Genomic DNA, 23,329 nt, shown 5'->3' with positions numbered 1-23,329 from the left:
AGGAAGGAAGGAAGGAAGGATGGGTGTTTGTACACCTTGTGCAGCTGGTGCTTCACTTACAGACTGCTTTGTCACTTCATGCTGCTAATAAAGGACACTTCATCTCAAAAGCTAACTGCAGCAATGTCAAACTCTCTTACAGGAAATCAATTCCCTTTCTCCCATGTAAAGGGTTTAATTTTCACAGAGGCTAAGTTTGCTAGAGAATTAACTCAGTAAGAGATGTAAGTGGGAAAATTGGTTTGTCTGGAAAGCTGAACAGCCCAGAAGAGATTACTCAAATCTCTCTTGGTATCACAGGAGTGATTAATCATTTCAGGTTACTGGGAGCAGCCTATGTACACCAAGTTTTGGCTCCCTGTTAAATTAAACTCAGAGTCAAGCAAACATTGAGCTGTAACAGAAGTGGCAGCAGGCTGTTATTACAGTTTTGTGTTACTCTAGGTGCTTATTGTGTTCCAGTTCATACTGCATATCTTCTATGGCATGAGTTGATCCTCTATGCTAATTAAAAATTATGTGATTGTGGAAATGGGGAAACTTTTATCTACATTAGGCAATGTCTACAAGTAGTTTCACTGAGTTCTTTTGCAGTTGCTTTTGCATAATTTTTGCAGTTGGTATTGTAAAAATTCCAATAATAATAATATGAAGAGGACAAAGATAACAAATAATAGTTCACTGTGCATTTTTGAAGTGGAAGCTTTGAAAGGCACAGCTTTTTTCACCTGCACTCCCTTGTCTCTCACTGCCATTTGTTTTTCCCATGGCAAAGGTGTCAGATTTTAATTCTTTAGCTCTTCTAATCCCTTGTTCTTCCAATATAGCAAATAATTTAAAATGCAAGGGCTTTGGCATGGAAAGTAAGAAATGCTACAGCAACAGAGCATAAAATCAGTGTCTTGCGTTGTTTACTTGTGAGGCTAGGAAGAGAGAAAGGACAGGCCTGAGCAAACCAGAAAAGACTGACTAGCTGCTGCCAAAAAATATGGGACAGGACACCTTTCAGGAGGACTGGTGAAGAATTTCTGTCTGGCCAAGGAATGTGAAACGTTGGCAGTGAAGATGTGGAGTCCTGGGAGAGCAGGAGCTCCAAGCTTATTTTACAGTAGCAACACAAACTGCACATCCTGGGCCACCAGTGTCTGGTGAAGAAATTCTCACTCAGTTTCCAAAATGACAAAAAGCATTGAAATTCTTTAAGAACAACAGAACTGCCAAAAATATGTGTGTAGAAACACGTTTCAAGGTATTGGCATTGTTCTCTGGATACTCAGCAACCTTGGTTGAGACATCCTTCATCCTCATGAGCAGCCAAGAGCAGGTTTGACTCTCAAAAGAAAGGGCAGGTTTCATTCTGAAAAAACCCCAAACAAAGGAAAACACCCCAGCTTACAAAATAAGTGAAAATAAGTGGATATTTGCAAAGATAAACGTGAAATTTTGATATTGTTTTCCCTCTACCTGGCTTTAAATTTGGTTTTGCTGTGAAAAAGAGCAATTGCAGCACAAAGAGCAGTTTCTCTCTGTCCAGAGACTCCTTGCAGTGTCCTGAGATCTTTGTGGCCACCAGCAGCCCACACCACAACTAAAGGTGACCAACCACACCCCTTTTTTTTTTGACAGAACACCATTTCCTCACCACTGGCTGCAGGGAGAATCAGAGTCAGTCGATGTGTAAAGGGTGTCTCTGTTTCTCTGTGAACAGTTCTGCAGCACAGCCAGCTCTGTCCTGGTGCTCCCTGACTCACCAGTGCCCAAATTGCTGTCCTGTGCAAGACTTGCACACACAGACATCTGTTCCAGGGCTCTGGCAGGCTTCATCCCACCCTGCCTGGCCCTGGAGCCCATGGGCTGGCTCAGCCTGCTGCTCTGCTGCGTGTGACAGCATGGCTCATGCACCCAGGCATGCAGCAGCTATCCAAAAAACAGTCCAGGGCCCTGTGTTTGCTCACTTTGCTCTAGAAAATCCTTGGCTTTGGTGTGGAAGTTCTGTGCTGGGCTGTGGAATAAATTAGCTTCCACTGTCTTGCAGCTGTGTCAAAACCACACTTGGGGATGGTTTAGCTTGGATCTATTTTTATTTATTCATTTTTTTAAATTTATCTAAGCATGGACAGCATTTAATATGTATAATTGTCCGTGAGCAGAAAACAGAATAATTAAAATTAATGAATCAGCCTGTTCAGTGAGGATGGATTTTCATAAGTGTTTTTTTTTTATCTTGAAATCATGCTAAACAATTCTTTAAAAAGAATTAATTGCTCTGAAGACTTGGGTCACACACTGTCGAAGCCTCACTTGAATTTCAAGCAAATGTACCCATGGTAGTGCCAGATCTGCAGCCCTTTGTGGAGGGCACAGTGAGTGTCCTGAGGAGCTGTCAAGGCACAGATAAAAGTTTGGGAACAAGCCATCCCCAGGTGAGGTGACACACACTCCCCTGTGTTTAACCACCCTGACCAAGACCAGTCAAACCTGTGCTGCTCATCAGCCAAAACCAGTATGAAAGGCAGCTTCAGGTATTCCAGACTCTTTTGTTTATATTTCTGTTCTTTTTAGTATTTATTTATTTATTCTCCTCTTTTTATTTTTTTTTCACTCAGACACCAGCAACCCAGCAGAGCTTTCTTCTGGTTTTACCCCAAATCACAGCAGGACACTCGTGTTTACATTTTGTTTTTTGCAGTGGGGCTGAGAGAGCAGGACTCTGCTGAAAGCAGGGAGCAGACAGCTGACGAGGCAGAGCATCAGTGGGAGCAGGAGCCTTGGTGGGGACAGCAAGGGCTCAGGAGGGCGAAACTGCCACTGGCTGCTGCAGAGGTGGGAGGACAGGAAGGCCAGAGGTGTCTTGTTAGAGACTTTTGGATCAGGTTCTTTTTCCCCTTGAACTGAAGACTGACAAGAGGGAGGCAGTTTTCTCTTGTTCTGTCTCAGTAGTTTATTCTTTTCTTATCAGCATTACAAGGTACAAGGAGCTATGTGCACTATGATAGAAAAGGGGTAAAATGGCTAACAAAGATCTTCTTCAAGGTCTTTTATATGTCCATTTACCCAATTAACAGATGCCAACTAAATTATTTTTCTTAGTGACCCAGTGACCCAACACCTTTGTGCTGCACTGGGGCATTTTTTACCCAATCACTTACTACCACCCAAAAACCCCTAGGAGAAGAACATGAAGAAGAAAGAAGAAGGACAAGAGACAACACCCTAAATCCTCTGTCTTGTCTCCTGTTCTCTAAACTACTTTTTCACCCAGTGATTTAAAAACCTTTCTAATCTACACACTTACACTTTTCTTATCTAACTTTAACATTTGTTCTCATGTATCACCATGAAAACATGCTCATGAATTTCATGTTATATGAAATTCAGTGTTTTTCTGGATCCTAGAACTAAGTATTAGAAACAAGAGCACACAGACTGTATCTCAGACCCCAACAGAGGGGCAGAGAGTGTGGCAGCCCTGTTTTATTTAGCAGTGTCTGAGGGGAAGCTCTCACATCTGGCCTCTCCTGCCCTCCCTGCTCCCCGTGGCTGCTGGGCTGGCTCCCACCGCCTTCCCTCGGGATCCCAGCTGGAACAGCTCCCTCACAGCCCCCTGGACACTGTCCATGGGTCATGGAGTGACCACAGGGCTTCAGTTTGGAGCATACAGGTGGTGGTGTGTGCCTGATGCCTGCCCAGCCCCAGCTGTGACATTTCCCCCTGCAGCTGGTGCTGCTGGCCATCCCCAGGAGCTGTGGTGGGCTTCCAGCAGGAGCTGGCACTCACTGACAGCCCCTGGGGGCTGGGGAGAACACCTGCAGACAGAGGGTTGTCTAAGAAAAGATGATTTCAGTTAGTTAAAAATAGTGTCAGCTCACATGAACTGGCCAATTCCATTTATTTCCATTTCACTGGAATAAAAAATTGGATAGAGAACCCTTTATTTGAGCACCACTTAGCTCATATTAAATGGTATAAAGGAATCATTAAGATATCTGGTGAGTTTATACTAAGTTAATTGTAGAAATATGAACACAATTAAGCCACTTAGCAAGATACACTGCATTTTGACTACTTTGCAAATTGACCCTTAGGACCTGTGGCCCCTGCCCTGAAACAGCTTGTTTCCTGAAGTGAGCCAGGCTTATTTCAAGCTCAGGAATGAGTTTTCTGGGAAGCCAGTTATAATTCCATTTATCTCTGCCTTCCACCTGTGTCAACATGAATTTACACAGATTTTTCTCAACACGGTTGTGTGTGGCAGGTGAAGTGTGTTTTTATGCTTCTAAATGAAATACTGTGGTAGAGGACTGCAGCTTCACTTAGCTCTGATAGTGTTTGATCTGCTGTGCACAAGATTAAGACTCACTCATCTGCTGCCACAGAAATAATTACCTGCTTTCATTTTGGCATGAGAACAGATACATGAAAACTGCAAGGCAATCCCTGTCTACTTACAAATATTCCAAATTCCTTGCAAAAACTCTTCCAGTAGATCTCTCTCCCTTCCTGCCTCCTTCTTCCCCCTCTCCTGTCCTTTTGTAGCTCTCCTCACTGGCCTACCCCAACATGAATCACATTCCCATGTTTTAGCTCAATTTCACTTGTGTGGATTATTCAGTGTTGCCCACATTGTTCAGACACAGAACATTTCCTCTCCCTGAGGAACATTTGAAGAAAGGGGAGAGGAAAAGCTTCTGGGGTTCACTGAGCTCATGTCAAATACTGAAAATGCATTCTCTGTATGAACCACCGACAGTAAATCCGCTGTTTTTAGTTTTAAAAGGCATCCTGGAATGGTGAGGGGTTTTTCCCCTTTATTTCTGCTGCCCCTGCTGCACTCTCTTCTCTTCTGGCCAGTGATTCCACATCTGAGTAACACCCACAGGTCTTTAGGCTGCTGTAGGCTCTAAAATCTATTAGAGGTACATGACCCTCTCATGAAGGGCTGAACCACTGTCAGACTGAAATCTGCCTGCTGGAAAATTGGAGGATTCTTGTCAGACCAACTCTATTCCTTCTCTGATATGTAAATTAGAAGTCAAAAAAAAAACCGGTGCAAAATTATGTAGAGAGCTGTGATACACATATATCTAGGGACATAAATAGCTACCTGTGGATCTAAGTGTCCAATAGCACAAACAGATAAATATTCATGTGTGACACCCATAATACAGATAATCTGCATGTATTTAGAGTTATTTAGTTATTTTTAAATGATACTTAGAATTGGTTGCTAAGTGTTTTGGTGTTTGTATCATTCTTATGTCAACCTTTCTCCACAAAAGTTAAGTACATGTACATGTTTAAATGCAATATTTTTCCTATTAATTTTTTTTTCTTATATATTGCTCATCACACTGGAATCTCAGTACCACTTAGATAATGACCTTTACTAGAAAAAGAAATTAGTTCTTCATTTTTCTTCTGATTCCCACCTTTTTTCATAGGTTTTTTATTTTTTTCTCATCAGACTATGTAAAACAGATGACATTGCTTTAAAAAAGAAAATCATCATTTTCAGTTTCCCCAGCAATTCTAGCACTATTATCTTAGGGAGATTACTCAGTAAAACAAGTTTCAGTGTTAATGACCAAATTATAAATTCTCATTATTATAAGAATTAGCATGTAAACACACAGAAACTGGAAATGCTTTGGTTTGGCTGGATCTGATAATTGCAGGTGAGGCTTTCCCACCCTGTTTGCAAATGAAAGGACATTTAAAATTCTAGATTTTGTTGCTCATAGGATTTATTTCAGTAAAACGAGACATTTTGAGAGAAAATATCTTGTAATGAGGAGAATAAACCAGTTGTGGTTTGACAGCTGTGCTTGGAGCTGCAATCCTGGTCTGATGGTGTGACCTGAGGATTTTAGCCTGAGTGAGGATGGGGGGTGTCACCTCTGGACACCTCTTCTGCCCATTTGCGATGTTTGTTTGGCACAGGTCACAGAGACACCCATCCTCTCTCACCATGTGTAAATCCGAGGTACAGGACAAACTCTGGCAGCAATTACTCTGCTGCTTAGGCTCGTGCAGAATCAAGCTTGCTCCTTTAACTGAGCTTTGATAGTTTTATGTTCCAAATTATTGTCTTTCTGAAATCACCAGAGTGCTGTCAGGTAGTTTAGTTATGTTCCTCGTGTTTTCTCTCATTAGCCCCATTTCCACACCCCAGAAATATGAAAAGGTTCTCTTGTCTTTCCTTACAACAGCTCCCAAGGGAGGCATCTCAGAGTGTGGCTGTGCAAAATGTGTTTTAGAAAACAGAATGTGGTGCCCAGAAATAATTTTCACTTGGCCTCGAGCTGGATGTTTGGCACCCCCATCCAAAGCTTAATGCTGCAGCTTCCTATTCCTCAGCACCCTAAAATGCAGATGAACACCTCCAGAAAAACGAGACATAGATACTGATTGGTCCCAGGGTATTAATTAGCTGAGGCCCAGGTGAGGAGACTCCGGAGCAGTGAAGGGTGGGAGTGCTGTGCTGCTCCCGTGGGCTGGGCTCACCTGGGCTGGCACACCATCTCCAGAGCCCCTCTCCACAGCAGGATTCTTTGGGAAGGAAACACGGTGCTCCTGTGCCCAGGTGCCAAATATTCCCCGTTTTCAGTAACATCCTGCCTCCCATTGCCATGGGAACGGGATGGAGCTGCACACACCTGGTCCAGCCTGCAGGTACCTGTGTGTTTTTGGGGAGGATCTGTGCTGCACCAGGCAGCTGAAGGGTTTTCAGCTTTCCCATCGAGATGCTAGCTTGGAGCCCAGTACAAGAATTTCTGGAGTCTGCCCTGAGGCTTGCCTGTAAGCTTCCACCTCAGAGTTTGAACACTCCATGGTTGAAGAATGCCCAAAACTCTCCCCTTGTGACTCCTCCAAGTGCAGAATTTGGAGCCAGGTGTCTGTGTCAGCTATCAGCCTGCCCCAGAGGAAATTAACATGCTGCAGCTCTTGAGTGCAGGGCCAGCTTGTGTAGTGAACTCATTAGATTGGGCACTCCACAAAAAGCAATCCCTTCCAACAGGGTGGGCAGGAGATGGAAAACACCAGAGGGGAGGCAGAAGAGCAGAGAAACTCCAGAAAGCAGTGGTGGGAAGCCAAGGATCCTGCCTTACCTCTGCAATTAAACACAGAGGACAGAGAGGATGCTGTGGGTCTTGGCCAGATGCAGGTGATAATTCCAAAAAGGAATCACTTGATCATCCCATCTCCACTTGGAGGGAAAAGGTCAAAAAGGAGAAAAATCCCAGCCTTTGGGACATCCTACTTCTGTGGCCAGTTTCACTACCACAGCTTTCTATAAAGATTTTCAAACATAGTAGTAGGAAAACAATTCTAACCTAATAGAGGAAAAAAACCCAATAAAAAGGGGGCAAATCCATTAGAGTATATCCTTCCAGTTGTTTGATCCAAACTGTTAGGACTAAAAGTAGCAAAACTTTTTTCCTTTTCAGGATTTTGAGCTGAACAACGAGCTGAAAATGAACGTGTTAAATTTGCTGGAGGAAGTTTTGAGAGACCCTGACCTTCTGCCACAAGAAAGGAAAGCTACTGCAAACATACTGAGGTAAATGCATTTCTGATTATTTCACCTGTTAACTGCAGCACAGAGTGACACACACTCTGTATCCAGGAATTCACAGGGCTGGGTTTTCCTCCAGAGGATTTAATTTTGAAGGATTACTAAGTGTTTTATGAGCCATAAAACAGAGCCTGTTTCATTCATAAAAATACCTGTATTGGAAAGCTTTGCTGCAGAACAGCTGACAGCCACGAGTTCAGCCCTCAAGTATGAGTGAGAGCAGATCTGTCTACAAAATGTGAATATTTTATAGCCACTGATCTTCAAGTACATTATTCTGCAATCCTGAGGAGCAGTAAACATTTAAAGACTAAGCAAATCAATAAATTACTTGAGACTTTTACAGGCTAGTGAATAAAATAAAACATCATGGAATATACAGATAAATCTACAGTGTGTTTTGTTAACATTTATGAAAGTATTCTGCAGGTAAACCATTACATGTGCAACAAATAGAGTATGCCTGAATTTTCTAAGACCATTTGACAGGTTTCCAAAAGATTTATGAAAAAAAAATGGCTGAAAAATTCGCTTGTGAGGACAAATATCAAACTAAAGATGAGAAACACAGATAAGTTCTTATTAAAAGCACCTTTTCCTTTTACATAAACAAAAATGATAATTTATTTTAATAATACCATGTGTAAACATAGTGCAAATGATGAATTGTCTCCATTTGCATCCTTTTACTGCTGTTCTAGGAAATGGTTGTTATTGTTTGTGTTCTCTCCCCTCCTAGAAATGATGTGCCTGAGCACACTGTCTGATCCACCATTTGTATCATTATATGTTATATCATTGTATGTTCATCAGATATTTCCTTTTTTCCACATTTTCCAGAAATTCAGACTGAATTTTTGACCATTCTTTGAAATTTTGGCTTCTGGTTTGTTTTGGGTTTTTTTTTTTGTTTTTGTTTTGTTTTGTTTTGTTTTGTTTTTTGCAAAGGGTTAAAAAAAAGGAAAAATAGTTTTTCCTTTTTAGCCTTGGCTAAAAACTCCTTTATTGCTTTTCAAGAGTGTTTAGCTGTGCTGCTCAACAGACCTGGATGCTGGACAACCTGATGTGAAATATTTCACTCCTACTTGCTTGTGAATTAAATTTCAATCCCATTCCTCACCCTTTCACTGGAAAGGAAAGGGTGACATTTTGGGGGAATCTCTGGTAATTAGGAGTGATTTCCAGAGTTTAACAAAGCACTGTGGAGACACAGGCTCTCAGCAAGAGAGTAAGGAGTTATATGACATAATTAATATATTTTATTTAATATAATATTACAGAAGTAAAGGGCATTACAGGCTATAAGGAATAATTTGCAGCTCTTTGTGTGTAACTTTATTTGTGATACTGTGATATATTGTGAAATTGGCACGTTCCCTTGCTCTTCCACAGTCCTTAATTTTTATTGCACATTCTTAAAATAGCTTTTTTTTATTTATAAGCTTTAAAAAAGCCCTGATGGACTTGCTGGTGGGAGCAGGGTCCCATGGAGGCTGTGAGCACCCAGTCCTGGGGCACCCAGGGTGCAGCTCCTCAGCCTGGGGGTGCATTCAGGGGCACAACCAGCTGCCCAACTTGAATGTTATATTCAATATCAGAATATGAAATGGGGGGTGGCTCCTGCCAGGGGATTTAATCTGGCAGAGCATCCTGGAACAGCTCTGGAGCTGGTGTTGTGGAGGGTGAGAGATGAGCAGAGGTGAGCTGTGCACACCTGACCAAACCCAGAGGTGCCCAGGGCTGCAGGAACACAGCTTTTCCTGCATTTCCAGGAAAACACAGCATTTCCAGGAAAACACAGCATTTCCAGGAAAACAGCAGTGCTGTGTGGTGCAGAGGAGGGCGTGGGGTTTGTTCTCTGCCCCGTGGTGCCCTGGCTGCCTCTGGAGGTCACACCAAGCGCTGGTCCTGCCCCAGGCTGAGGTGCTCTGGCTGTCTCTTGTCTCCAGAGATGGCTGCAGGAACCAGCTGCTGCTGACCCAGAGCTGCTCAGCCTCGGGACAAGGCTCCCCTGAGGAGCTCCTGGTCCTGCAGGGTCCCTGCCACAGCATCATTCCCTTTTCTGCACAGCACTGGGCACCCTCTGTCAGCCTGCACACCATGCTCCCAGTGTGGACAGCCGGGAGGAGATGCTCTCCACCAAAAACCTCTGAATTTAGTGTCCTGGTTCTTTCTCCATGGACAGAACCCAGGCAGGGACTTGTTGTCAATCCCCCTGGATGTCCTGCAGACCCCAGGGTGTGTCCTCTGGCAGATGTGCAGAGGAGCTCCCAGTTTCCTGCTCCTCTCTCAGCTCCTGCCCCAGGGTCTGGCTTGGAGAGAAGCTGCTCAGCCTGTTCTCCTTGGAGAGATGTCATCCTCCTGCCTCCCCTCTGCACTGAGACTGCCACCTAACACTGCTTGGAGGGGAAATACAAATTACCTGCAGCTGAAGGGCTTTTGTTGTTAGAAACCAATTTGTTTGAAGATTTCTGACAGCCTGCTTGGCATAAGAAAGAGCAGATCTGTCGTACCTGGAAGTTTTGGTGAAACTCTCATTCAAAAGCTTTCTCTGGGACAGGTTGAAAATGGGAAGGAGTAATCCAGTTGATGTGCCCTTCATAAAAATAGTCACCCACCCACTTGCTGAGTGAGTGCTATAAAATTTTGTTGTTCTGCAGAGGTGCTTGCTGCAGGCATTTTGTCTAAAACATGTATTCTGTCAGAATTCTGGGTTGCCTGTCAGCTGTCACTGTGGGCCCTGGCTTCCCCACATCTCAGTTTTTGTAGTCTGCTCTTGAGTCTGAAAGGTTGACAAATACAGAATGGGTTTAAGAAAAGAATTTCTTGTCAAAAATTCAATTCCAAGCATTCATGAAAAAATGTTCATGCTTTCTGAGGCTTGGCAGTGCCATTTTCTATGTCTCCCTGAAGGATATTGGGTAAAAATATGTCCTTTTAGAAACTGCCCCAGCCTCTGCGTGCATGCACCTCCTTGGAAAACCCATCCCCTTGTTAGCAGAGATCAGAGGAGCAGGAAAGGTTGGTTTTTGTCCCTCAGATCCATCAGTCAGCTCTGGGAAAGGCTCTGCCTAGAATGTGAATGACAAGGAGAATGTTGATGGGAGATGCTGAGCTGCTTCATGCCTTGAGTCATCAAACAAAGCAGCTGGTATTTCTTGCATGATGGGATTTCTGTTGTGTGCACTGACAGGGTTTCTCTTCAGGGTAAAAAAGCTTTTTTTGATTCGGTATCTGTTCTGAAAGCCAGGCAAACCTCTCAATGTACATTTGGCTTGAGATTTTATCAGCTTTATTTACTAACCCCTGAAATCTAGATAAAATTTAATTGGTAACGAAACAGGAAGGTTTAAATTCAGAGTGAACAGCAGTGAATAACTTTGATAGATAATCCTCTCTGGAGAAAATCAGGTTGCTTCAAGAAACAGCTCCTCCTTCTTCTTTAGACTAAACATAAATGAAATTGAGGGATATGCAGATGTCAAAATGGGATGGATGAACACTTTTGCTGCCTTGTGTGGTCTCACCAAACAACACATTTCAGACTCTCTAACTTGCACTAGCTTTTAAATATTTTTATGTGCTTTGTGTACCACAAAGAAAGACCAAGTCACATGCTAATATTTTCAAATAGAAAATTATTTTAATATTTGGCCTGCTCAGACATGAAGAATAGTGAGAGAGAAAGAATCTTAACTGGCGATTCTAAGAATTCATTCTTCACTTCTGAGGACACTGTTCAGTCCTCCCTGAGGCTGACCCTGCTCAGGGGAGCCCCTCTGTGCCTCTGCTGTCTCTTGGGACTGTTTCCACAAGGATCTGCTTCTTCCCAGCTCCCAGGGGGTGCAGTGGGAGCTGTCCAGGCAGGGCTGGCAGCCCATGAGTGTCCCCAGTCCAGCTGAAGCTGGGTGTCCCAAGGCTGACAGCAGCACGGACTGAAGTGGAATCTGCTGTTGATGACATCAGAAAACACCATTATCCAGTCTCCAGACCTGTTGTCCTCTGCAGGTTTCAGTGTAGAATAGTTATGGATAAAAGGAGAGTTGGTTTTGGTTTATTTCACGAGACCACTGTGCTAGGAGAAAAGCATCTGCTTAGAATGACACATCGAGAGTCCACATAAAACATGAGATGTCCTGGTGGAGAGTAGGGGGGGAAGTGTAATCGTTTTCTGCCTTTTAGGAATCCCATGTTTCATACTTTATTTCATATTAAGCAAGCACAAGGATGTCTGTATCAGAGGAGAGAACCTGATCTAACATAAAGTTATATTTAAGTAACTTGGATGGTGGATTTTGCAAGACTGGTGGGAATGTCTGGGGCAGAGGGACAGGGCCCATGAGGTTTCCTTTGCCAGGAAAAAACCTCTAAAACCTCTTGCCCTGGGGTGAACACCCCTGCAGCCCCCAGGAGTGAGGAGCAGCACAAAATGAGCTGCTCTGCAGGACAGATTGCCAGGCTATTTACAGGGACTGAGGAGGCACTCCTCATTATCCCAGCAAGGAGCTTAGGGTTCTCCTGCAGGGGTGAGCACGCCTTGCCCATCAGACACGAGGTGTTTCCAGCCCTTATGGGGGGAAAAAATAAAAATAAAAGGGTTCTGTGAGGATTTGGAAGGCTGCAGATGAAGGGAAGGAGGTGTCTGAGGTCCTGTCTGTGTGTCTCCTTTCACATTCCTGTGGCAGTAGAGATGGACACGACACCTTTTCTTCATGTAACAAATATATCGTTCACAGCTTGCACTTACATGGTTTCTGAAAGCATTTTGTTTAATTCTAATTGGTAATTGCTGCTCAGTTCATTGGTTAGCAGTGAAGTAGACTAAAAGCTAGTGGACATTCCTGCTGAGGACTTTTTTTCCCTAAGATGTTTACATTTTTGTCTCGTGGGTATAGAACCAGTTCTCATGGGTACAAGTCCTTTTCTTGCAGGTGGAAATTGATTTCCACAAGAACAGGCTGATATATGCAGGCTGGTTCCCACAAATACAGGCCTGATTTTTTTTTGATCAAAAATTAGATTTTACAGGGCCTTTCTTTTGCAGGATTTTACCTGTATGCAACACACTCTTACTTATGTTCCTTCTCCCTACATCTTTTCATTCCTCTCACATAAATCCAACGTTTTCAAGGTTTCTTTGTGTCTGTAATTTCCACATGAAGGAGTAAGACCTTGTAATTATGTGCCAGTACACTACATCAGGGAAGGTGGTGTTTGATCAATGCTTGCTTTTGCCTAGTTAATTTTTGACCCATTTCTCCGAAATAACCATGATAATCACAGGTTTTCTGTGGCAGAACTGGAAACATTCATTCACATTTTATTGCTGAAAGGAAATCATGTCCTTGCTACAAGGAAAAGCTGCAGTTTGCTGTCCATTTCCACACTCTGAGCTCAGTGTGGGACACTGAACAGGACAATTTCCAGGATCTTAAACCTCCATGGAAATGTTTTACCTTACATGTCTCCAATGTTGCAACAGTTTGTACACTTTTACTGGGGCAAGACATGACCTTTTAGGTTACAGATTTACTTGTTTTTTCTTTACTTACTCAATTGCAGATTTAGGATTTATTTTAGAAAAACCATTTTGCTGATCTATGATAAGGTTTTATCATGATAATGGTAAATGATAATGAATAATAATAATAATAATAAGTAAGATTTTCTGTTACTTTATTTTCCAGGACTCTTTCTCAGGATGATCAAGACGACAACCATTTGAAAATAGAGGATATCATCCAGATGGTAAGTTCCTCTTGAGAGATAAGCATAAATATTCCTATAGATATTCCTATAAATTTAGGATGTTTAACTATATATTTATTTTATATATTACTATTATTATTATTATAATATTATATTATATATATTATAATTATTATATTATTTTAACTATATATTATACACCCTATTTATATAGGGTATATAAATATTCCTATAGAAATGTTGTATGTTTGAGTCAATAAATGTATAATATAAAAATGTATAAATAATAAATATATATAAATAAATAATATATTATATGCTATCTAATAAATATTAATAAATTAGACATATTATTTTATAAATAATGTATATATTATTATATACTGTTCTTTTTCTCCAGTTTCTCCTTTTTCTCTTTTTCTCCAATGTCCATTTCAGTTTAAAGATTGTAAGATTTTGGAGTCCATATCAAAATTTTAGTATTTGGGTAAAATCTTAGGATTTAAAAACAAGGGGAAGATATGACTGTATATGAAATCAGAGGTGCAGAATGTGCAGAGTTTAACTGAGCTGCCCTCATGCTCCTGGGCTGGTGGTGTGTTCCTGCTTTAGGGGTTTCCAGCTGGGTGTTTGTGCTGTTAAACCTTATTTCTTCTCATGCCCAAGTTGCTCCCGCCGCGGTGTGGGAGGTCCCAGGTGGCTGCTGGTGGCCCGTGGCACGCAGAGAGAGCCCTGAGTGTTGCCCTTGCTTTTGCAGCCAGACTGCCCCAAGCCCGAGAGCTTCGAGACGCTGTCGGCCATGGAGCTGGCGGAGCAGATCACCCTGCTGGACCACGTCGTGTTCCGCAGCATCCCCTACGAGTGAGCACAAACCCCTCCTCTGGCCTCTGCAGAGCTCTGCCAGCACCCCAAAACCCCCTCTCCTTCACAAGTTATCTAACAGTGCCTGATCTGCTCTACCACAGAAGGAACTGTTTATTTTATAGACACAGAAATGCCAGACATAAGGCTTGAAACGAGCCAGTACTCCCAGGAGTAAGGACAAAAAGTAAACTACCAGAAGGAGTACACAGTGTGAGGTTCAGGGTACCTGATAATGTTACAGCAAGGGAAGAAGTGATATAACCGAGGATTCCATGGATCTTCCTGTCCAGGGGTTGTTGGGGCACACACCGAGATCCTTTCCCTCAATCCCCAGGGAAGTCACCACGGAATCTGATCCAAACTCCAGGGAGGAGTCTCAAACACTTGCAGGGTGCAGGAGGCTTCTGCCTCAGTGATAACTCGTGTGTCTTTTAGAGTTTGCAGAGCAGTCAGGGATATTTCTCCTCTCTCTTCCCAGATTTGCTGTCCAGACTGAGATGTTGATTCTTAGCTGGGACCTGACCCTTTTGGTGCCAGAGGTGCCTCTTTGGGCCTTTCAGCCCCTGGGTTATGTCCTCGCTGTCTGCACCAGCTGTGTGCTGGAGAGGGCACAGAGGACAGTCCTGGCACTGATGTCCCCTGGGGGCACAGGGACCACCAGGCTGGGGTGGCCACCACACCCCAACTCAGCCCCTGACCAAAGGCTTTGAACACATAAAAGGATAATGTGGTGTAAATAGGGTCACAGCACTGGAAATTAGGATGGGGTGATGGGGGCAGAGGGGATTAAGAGAAAAATAAATCTTCTTTACAATATTTACCATTTCAGACAGCATTAGAAATGGTATAGTGAGACTCTGGAATTAATGTAAAGCTGCGTTATTAGCTTCCAGCAAATTGAGGTATCACTGAAATCTGCTTAGGCTGGTTACAGACAGACTCTGTACTGCATTTATGATGATTTTGTTTGCTTTTTTTCTATCCCATCTATCCCATCAATGTCTAGAGAGTTCCTTGGGCAGGGCTGGATGAAAGTGGATAAAAATGAGAGAACGCCCTATATTATGAAAACTAGTCAACATTTTAATGATGTAAGTACACTCAAATACAGATTTGCTTTCTAGGAACCCCATGGACTGTCTCTGACTCTGGATCAAAAATGCTGGGTTTTGTTGCAATGTGATGTAATCTGTTATCTATTAGTGACTGAATGCTGCAGCCTCTTTGTAATGAACCATTTAAATCAAACCAGATGAAGATTCTCGTTTCCAGTAATTGGTACTCAGCATTTCAGTGGCAATTTAAGAGAGTAGAACATTTTAAACCGTTGCACAGTGCCTTTCAGCCTACTGGAGAAACTGTAATTTCTCCAGAGAAATACAACACCAATTCCATGCCTTTGTATTCCTAAACACACCTTTCTCCATTATCATTTTCCTTGAATTGTACTGGGAGACTTCCAGGTTTATCACTGATGGCTTGGAGACCTTCCCATTGCATCTCCAACCCTTCTTTCCTGTTCTCATCCCCTCCCCTGCCTCGAGCTCTGTTTCCAATGTTGTTTCCCTGGGTTTCTGAATCACAGAATTCACAGAATCACAGAATTCACAGAATCACTGGGTTGGAACAGACCCACAAGATCATCGAGTCCAACCCAGCCCTAACAACCAGCCCATGGCACTCAGTGCCACGTCCAGTCTTTTTATAAACCCCTGCAGGGATGGTGACTCCAGCAGCTCCCTGGGCAGCCCATCCCAGTGCCCAGCCCCTCTTTCAGTGAAGAATTTTTTCCTGGTGTCCAACCTGAGCTTCCCCTGGTGCAGCTCGAGGCCGTCTCCTCTCGTGCTGTCGGTGGCTGCCAGGACAAAGAGCCCGACCCCCAGCTGCCTGCAGCCACCCTTCAGGGAGCTGAAGAGAGTGATGAGGTCTGTGCTGAGCCTCCTTTTCTCCAGGATAAACACCCCCAGCGCCCTCAGCCCTTCCTCACTTGTGCTCCCGCAGCCATCACTTCTGTCCTGCCTAGCTGGGGGTTTTGCTGCCTTGCCCATCAGTTTGTGACATGTTAGAAGGGGCTGTGGGTCAGTTCCCTGAGCCCTGCCTCTCTCTGTGGCCAGATGAGCAACCTGGTGGCCTCGCAGATCATGAGCTACGCCGAGGCGCCCTCGCGGGCCAGCGCCATCGAGAAGTGGGTGGCGGTGGCCGACATCTGCCGCTGCCTGCACAACTACAACGGCGTGCTGGAGATCACCTCAGCCCTCAACAGAAGTGCCGTCTACAGGCTGAAGAAAACCTGGGCAAAGGTGTCCAAACAGGTGAGAGGGGCGCGGCCGGGACAGTGGCTCTGGGACCCAAAGCTCGCCGTGCCCAGGGGTTGAGACAGGATCCCCTCCTGCTTTGCCACCGCGCCGGCGTTTCCTGCTCCTGAAATTCAGGTTTTTTTATCTGTGGGAACAAAATATTTTCAATGTAATTGGCAGGTGCCAAAGACTGTTTGGCCTGAGCTGCTGAAATGATCGAGTAAACTAAGTGTAGGTGTTTTCTGATGGACACATCTGGGTGGTTGCAAAGCTGTGTGGTGGTAAAAGTCTGGTCAGTGCCTAAAACAGGATCTGCCTGTGCAGAAAGCCTTTAGGAAGATCACAACTTCTCAAATCCCTGAGGCTTTTCTACCCAGAAAGAGACTGCTGATAAAAGGTCTGCTTTCTCATTTAGGAGCTCAGTTTAGGTGCAGTGAACACCTCTCCCAAGCCCTTACCTGGCTGCTGAGGATGTCAGCAGAGACTGTGAGAATGACTGCCAGCCACAAAAACATGACACAGACATGGAAAAAAAAGGCCTGTCAGGATGAAGATAATCCAGTCTTTTATGTTCTGTGTTCTAAATGTTACTGAGAAATACAATTAAAGTACATTCTGACTGCACCCCCCTGTCCAGTCAGCTTTTTGCCAGCTGCCTCACAGCTGGTGCTATGTTCTTCTGTTTAAAAATCTGTGAAAAATTCTTCCAATACAAACTGTTATAAGTGAGTTTACCTCCAAAAAGTTTTATGGCTAGAATTTGTTTGATTTTTGAGCTTTTCAGTGAAAAAAGAGGAAACCAAAGCCACAGCAGACTGATGTTGTGGCACAGTCCTCTGGTACCTGTGGGGAATGCAGTCTGGCTTTGTCATCAGCCTGCTCTGTAGAGGGAAGTGACTCTGTCTGCCTACAGCTCTCTCTTAATTGGAAATTCAGTTCCAAGTATGAAGAATTTCTCATCATTCTCTGCGCTGAAGTCTCAAGCCAGTAGCATAAGCAGGCTGAAAATCAAACTTACTTCACTTAAGAAGGAACCAGGGCCTGGTGATGCCCACTGACAGTGATTTGTGTATAAATATATTGTACATGGATATATTCTGATTTACATACTGACCTTTTCTCTGGAACTTGGAGGTGAAATCAGCTCCAAGGCAGTGACCACCCCTTGCTGTCACCAGGTTCAGAGGCTCCTCAGCAGCCTGTGGGCTCTGTCACACTGTGTGCACAGCAAACTGAATTCCAGACCATTCATGTAATGAACGTGTGGGTTCTCCTCCACTCACAGGGTGATGACATTAGCACCAGCTCAGGCTCTGTGTATCACTCACAGGGAAACTTCAATGCTGCCTCATCTCCATTTTCAGAAAGTCAGGAGGAGCTGCAGTGAGGCTGAATTCCTAATGCCTGTGGTACTGCTCTCAAAAATGGGGTGGGGATGATAAGTGAATTACACCTTTGATAGAATCTAATTACAGTCTTTTACATGCAGCAGCAATGACGTTTGTAATGCATTTTCTTCCTAGACAAAAGCACTCATGGACAAGCTTCAGAAGACTGTGTCATCTGAAGGAAGATTTAAAAACCTGAGAGAAATGCTCAAAAAGTATGCCTCCCTACAGTATACAACTGTGTTTTGTTATAAACAGTGGATAGTTCATGTTAAAGATTAACTGGCTTTGATTAAGCTTTAATAATTAATTTAGTTTTGTTTTTTGGGTTTTTTTGCCTAAAAACCTTTTAAAATGTAGGTTGGTTCTATTTGGCATTGTTGTTTTGCTGAATATGCTGTGATTTCATGCCCTTGGTGGGTAAACATAGTAGCTCCAGAGAATTACAGAAACAAATTAAACTATTTTTCTGTGTGAGCATTCCCTGTTGGGGTTTCACTTACACTGATAAACATTTTCAATAAGTGTAGAGCCAGCTTTATAAATTAAAGTTTTTATGAAAAACAGGATTGTTCTAGCTAAGAATTTTAGGGCTTGGGACTAAGGCTGTGTCAGGTCACAGACATGTTCATATGACATGAAATTATGTTTCTGACAATAAATTATGAGAAGAACATAGAGACAGGACAAAGGCAGAGGGATGATTCTTCTCCTGTGGCCTCCCAGCTGGCTGGAAAATAACCTGCTTTTTTGTGCAGCAGTCCTTGATTATTGTTTTCTTTAATTGATTTGCCGGATTGTGCTTGACATTCTGTAATTTTGGTATCCAGGATATTCCATGTCAAGTGTTCCACAATTTATGTACTGATTCCAGCTGTACAAAAACCTGAATTTTTGTGAGTTTTGTAATAGGAAGCAGGCTTTTCAGAAGCGAGTGGCACAACTACCTCAAGTGATCTTGAGAGAAGCTGAGGACCAAACAGCCAGAATAATTAATGGTGTATTTTTAACAATGCCATTAATATTAGATAATGGACATAATGCATTCAACCTATCACAGGCAGAGCAAACACACTTCAAGCAGAGCCACGGGAGGTGTTTGTCCTGGAAGGGAATGCAACCATAGATGAGAACTCAAACTAACAAAGAGTTTGTGCAAGTTAGAGAGAACAAAAAAATGTGTTTGCAAATTTAGCTGCAGGCAGATAATGTGATTTGTTTGTCTGCAGCTGTAACCCACCTGCTGTTCCCTACCTGGGGATGTACCTGACTGACCTGGCGTTTATCGAGGAAGGAACACCCAACTTCACTGAGGAAGGCCTTGTCAATTTTTCCAAAATGAGAATGGTAATTTTCAGTTTCTTGCAGGCTTCTCCAGTTTAATTGTGTGAGTTAATTATTGATTTCACCGTGACGCCCCCGGGTTTTCCTCCTCCGGAGGTGCTCTGGTGCAGGAGAGGCAGCGATTGCAGAGCAGTGGTGGAGCCCAGTCTTCTATCACCACCTCCTGGCTGCTCTCGCAGCCTGAGCTTGTCCCCAGTTCACTTGCTCAGAAAGGACAGCAAAACCAGCTGCCTGCAGCTCGTGAAGGAGCAAGAAAAAGCTTTTTTAAATAGCCAGAATGACAGGAATGCAGTGATTCACCAGGAAGCAGCAATCACAGTGTTCTTTTCAGAGTGTGCTCTGGTCCGTCTGAAAAGCACTTTGAGGTTGATATCTCCCCCACTGCCATGTGATGGTGTTTTGTGACAGCTCCTGGGCATGGAGATTTCTCCCCTAATCTCGGTTTAGAGTCCATCCTAGGGCTGCACTCTGCAGCAGTCCCTCCAGGTGAAGAACAGGGAGGTTTCACCATGGGCAGAGGAGGGGCAGGGTGGTTCACTCGGGCCTGCTGAGGAATAAATGTTTGATTTGGGAAAGCAAAGTCCTGGGGAGCTGCTGGGAGATGATCTCTACCCTTCCCTCCTCCCAAGTTAAATGGAATAATCTGCTGCAGAATTCTTGCTTTGTGTGGCTTAGCTGAAGTCAAGCTGTGGCTGCACTTACATGCCTGTGTTCTTTTGAAAGATCTCCCACATTATCAGGGAAATCCGCCAGTTCCAGCAGACCTCCTACCGCATCGAGCACCAGCAGAAGGTGAGGCTCCTGCCTGCTGCTGAGATCCAGCTGTGGCAGCAATTGCTTCTGAGCTACAGCTGCCACTGACAGCTGGAGCTGCTGTCTTCTGCTCCCACGCCTGGAGGAGAGGACAGACAGACCCACGGACGTGTCCTTGGGGCCGTGAGACCCTCAGCCTGCAGGGACTCTTTGTCTAATGCCTTGTAAAGAAGTTTTTTTGTTCCTTGGGAAGGTGTCTGGGGCTTGCAGCCTTGGAGGGTGTGAGGGGTTGAGAGGGAGGTGTGTTCTCCCTGCCCTGAGATCCTGGGATGAGGGTCAGGAGATGCCCCGAGCACCTGCTGAGGCATCCTGCAATCCTTTTTGTCCTTCTCTGGAGTGATGCAGCTGTGACCAAAGCTGGTCAGTGCCTTCAGAGAGGGCTCATCTCAGACTCCAGAGGGGCAGCTTGGGCTGAGGTAACCTGTCAGAGGATTTTCCCATTCCTAAGAGGAATTACTCCCAGTTAATTCTCGGAGTGCTGCGGGTGCACCTTTGTGCCAGCAGCACTCCGAGCACGCTGCATTTCTCCAGACAGCAACACGGGGCTCCCAAATGTGCTGAAAGGGAGGGAAAGCTGGGACATTCCAGCCACATGCAGCCTGCCCAGCTGTGTTTCCCCATGCCAGGTCACTCACTACCTGCTGGACAAGAGCCTGATCATCGACGAGGACACCTTGTACGAGCTGTCGCTGAAGATCGAGCCGCGGCTCCCCGCCTGAGGCACCCGTGCAGGGCCTGCAGCCAGCCCTGGGACAGGCAGCACATCCTGCACCAGTCTGAGGAGAATGACAGCTCTCTTTTCCACTGAGAGACACACAGTCTCACAGCCTTTCCCTCTCAGGCAACACACACCAGTGTTGGAGGCGAAGGACAGCGACCCTTCCTACCCGGCTTCAGCGATTTCTGCTTTGCAAAGATCACGCTTGGCATTAGGGAGCAGGATTTCCTGGGAAACAGGAGACTTTCCTGTGAACAGGCACTCACTGCAGCCATCTCACATGACAAAACAAGGGTACAGATTTAAATGGTGGCAGTGTGCTCAGGTGTGCTAGGATAAATAAGCGAAGTGAGGTGGCTGGGTTGATTTATGTGTTCACTGAGGCAGTAATGGCTTGTGTGTCCTCTTTGTGTTAATTTCATCGCCAAACCTGGATTTTAGCACTCATCTAATGCTTGGAGTGATGTTAAGACAGCATCTAGTAACTTTAGATCTGCAGTTGTTTGAAACACCTGCTGTACATTTAATGCTGCTCTTTATGAAAAATTTTCTTCTTTCAGTGTCTCGTCAGCCTTTTCTAAGGCGACTGATTGTATCTATAAAAATGATTTGTAAATATCTTTTTTCATCAGTGGGAGTATTTGCAGCATGGAGAGCAAATGGACTGGTGGAATAGTTGTAAATAGCTGCCAGCTGGGAAGGTGAGGGACCCAGAGGGGTGGTGCAGGGGATGGAGAGTCACGCTGCACACAGCCCTGGAAGAGGCACTTTATTTTCCTGCACCTCCTGCAGCTTCTCTGACAAGTCAGGCTACAGAGCACTTTTCTGGACACACTGTGGAGAGAAATACATGTCTGTCTGGCAGCAGGTGGTGATCAGCAGTGAGCACTCAGAGCTGGAGTGACAGTTTTGTTTTATGTGGAATCGGTGGTTTGAAAAATGTCCTTTTTTTTTTTTTTTTTTTTTTTTTTTTATTTTGTTCAGCCATTTGGCACTGATTTAGCTGTAAAACTGAACGTGTCAGTGGCAAACTCTGAATGCCAGCAAACACAAAAGTGTGTATTTTTATCTGAGCTGGTAATTATCACTTGCATACGTTTGAGAAAATGTGCTGTTTGTAAATGTTTTCAGAGCCTGCTTTTGTGACGTTCCAGGTAGATCGATGTCATTTCTATGTCATTTCTACAGTAGCTGGTGCTTCTTGCATTTTCCTCATCCAGAGTGGCCTGTTGTAGCTGCATGGGAAGTGAGCTCAAATGCTGTAAAGGGCATCGTAGTACAAAACACAGGTGTTAGCACTGTTGAAAACAAAAATTGGCTGGAAAAGTGTCCTTACTTTTCCAATGAAACTCAGCCAGTTGAAGAAATAGGGCTATATCACCGTATACCTCCCTTAAATCCTCTCAGGGAGACAGATGTTCAAAACAGATTGTGACTTAGGCCTATTTGATCTGACTTATCTTACACAGTCGTGATGCTTCTTAGCGCTGGTGATGAAAAATGGACCTGCCTGGCTTGTGGTTTTTGTCTTTATTTGCACTTTAATGACATTGCTGGCCCAGCCCAGAGCTGCACAATGAGTTCCATTCGTTCTGTCTGCGTGTGACCGCCAGCATCTACAAATGTACCTTAGCAACTGTAAATTTCATTAAGGTCCTTCTCCACAAGGACCATCTTGTAAATAACTGCATGGGGAGGTGTCACAGATACTGGAAAATTCCTCCATTAGAAAAGCAGACAGCAGGAGAGAAGGAAATGCTGTAGGAACACTTTAAATAGTTCTGGCTAATGATTGCTGTAGAAGTGTTACTTATAGAAGCTTTTTCTTGTAAAAAATGTGGTTTTTCCTTTTGACTAATGATTGATAAGGAGCTGATTGCATCCCAGTGCATGATGTGAGGAAAAAATCCCACAAAAAAAGAGCATGGTTTATTTGGACCACAAAACCAAGTGACTGTGTATTTCCTGTACAATAGCAGGACTCCATTCAGTAGTTCCATAAAACACTTTGAAGTAATGGAGCAACAAGGGGAAACGTGGTCCAAAAAAAGTGATTTCTGTTTGGTTTTGTTGCTTCTTTGTTGACAAAGAAAACGTGTAACAGCTGTCAGTGTGAATGGGCATCGCTGTTGTGCGCTATGAAGTGCTGCTTTCTCTGCCTGTACCCCGTTTTACCAAATCTGCTCGATGTTTTTAGGGTTACAGGGTCCAAATCCTCGCCGTGCTCCTGCCACAGCTGCTCGTCCCGTGCTTCAGGCGTGTGGCCAGCGAGAGGAGGACTCCGGGCAGAGCCGGCCTTTGCCAGAGGGGCTGGGCTTGGAGCCAGGCGTGGTCCTCCAGCCCCTCTGCAGAAGCACGTCCTGCTCACATGCCAAAGGTTGCCTCTTGCCGCGGTCGGGAGGGTCGGATGCTTGATCTGTGTTCGTAGCAGCAGCAAAAGTGTTTAAAAATTATTGTGGTCACAGTAACGTTTGACTTGCTGATGGCTAATGCTGATGTTTTTGCTTGGGGATACAACGCTTTTGCTAAAGCACAGGCAGAGGTGAGGATGCACCTTGCCGCCCGCTGGGCACAGCTGGAAACAGCTGGGCACGGCTGGAAACGGCTGGAAACGGCTGGA

At 44.3% G+C, this 23,329-nt stretch overlaps 1 protein-coding gene across 6 annotated transcripts in view; it reads left to right on the top strand.

Moving 5' to 3' along the window:
- The window catches only part of RASGRF2 (Ras protein specific guanine nucleotide releasing factor 2), a 134,150-nt gene extending 111,335 nt beyond the window's left edge, over positions 1-22,815 (top strand). For 5 of the 6 annotated variants that reach the window (XM_015614914.3, XM_015614913.3, XM_033520504.1 and 2 more), the window contains exons 19-27: positions 7,449-7,561; positions 13,264-13,324; positions 14,043-14,146; positions 15,156-15,240; positions 16,264-16,461; positions 17,970-18,049; positions 19,064-19,181; positions 19,902-19,970; positions 20,618-22,815. In XM_015614914.3, the coding sequence (XP_015470400.1) occupies positions 7,449-7,561; positions 13,264-13,324; positions 14,043-14,146; positions 15,156-15,240; positions 16,264-16,461; positions 17,970-18,049; positions 19,064-19,181; positions 19,902-19,970; positions 20,618-20,710 (921 nt within the window). In that variant the 3' untranslated portion in view covers positions 20,711-22,815. Of the gene's footprint in view, positions 1-7,448; positions 7,562-13,263; positions 13,325-14,042; positions 14,147-15,155; positions 15,241-16,263; positions 16,462-16,861; positions 17,007-17,969; positions 18,050-19,063; positions 19,182-19,901; positions 19,971-20,617 lie in introns of those variants that run through there. The other variant, XM_033520505.1, reaches the window with a different exon arrangement.
- The last annotated feature ends 514 nt before the right edge of the window (positions 22,816-23,329 follow it).

The sequence above is a fragment of the Parus major genome, chromosome Z, assembly GCF_001522545.3.
Source record: "Parus major isolate Abel chromosome Z, Parus_major1.1, whole genome shotgun sequence".
NCBI lineage: Eukaryota > Metazoa > Chordata > Aves > Passeriformes > Paridae > Parus > Parus major.
Note: the sequence above shows the minus strand (reverse complement) of the source record. Positions and strands in the feature narration are given on the sequence as shown.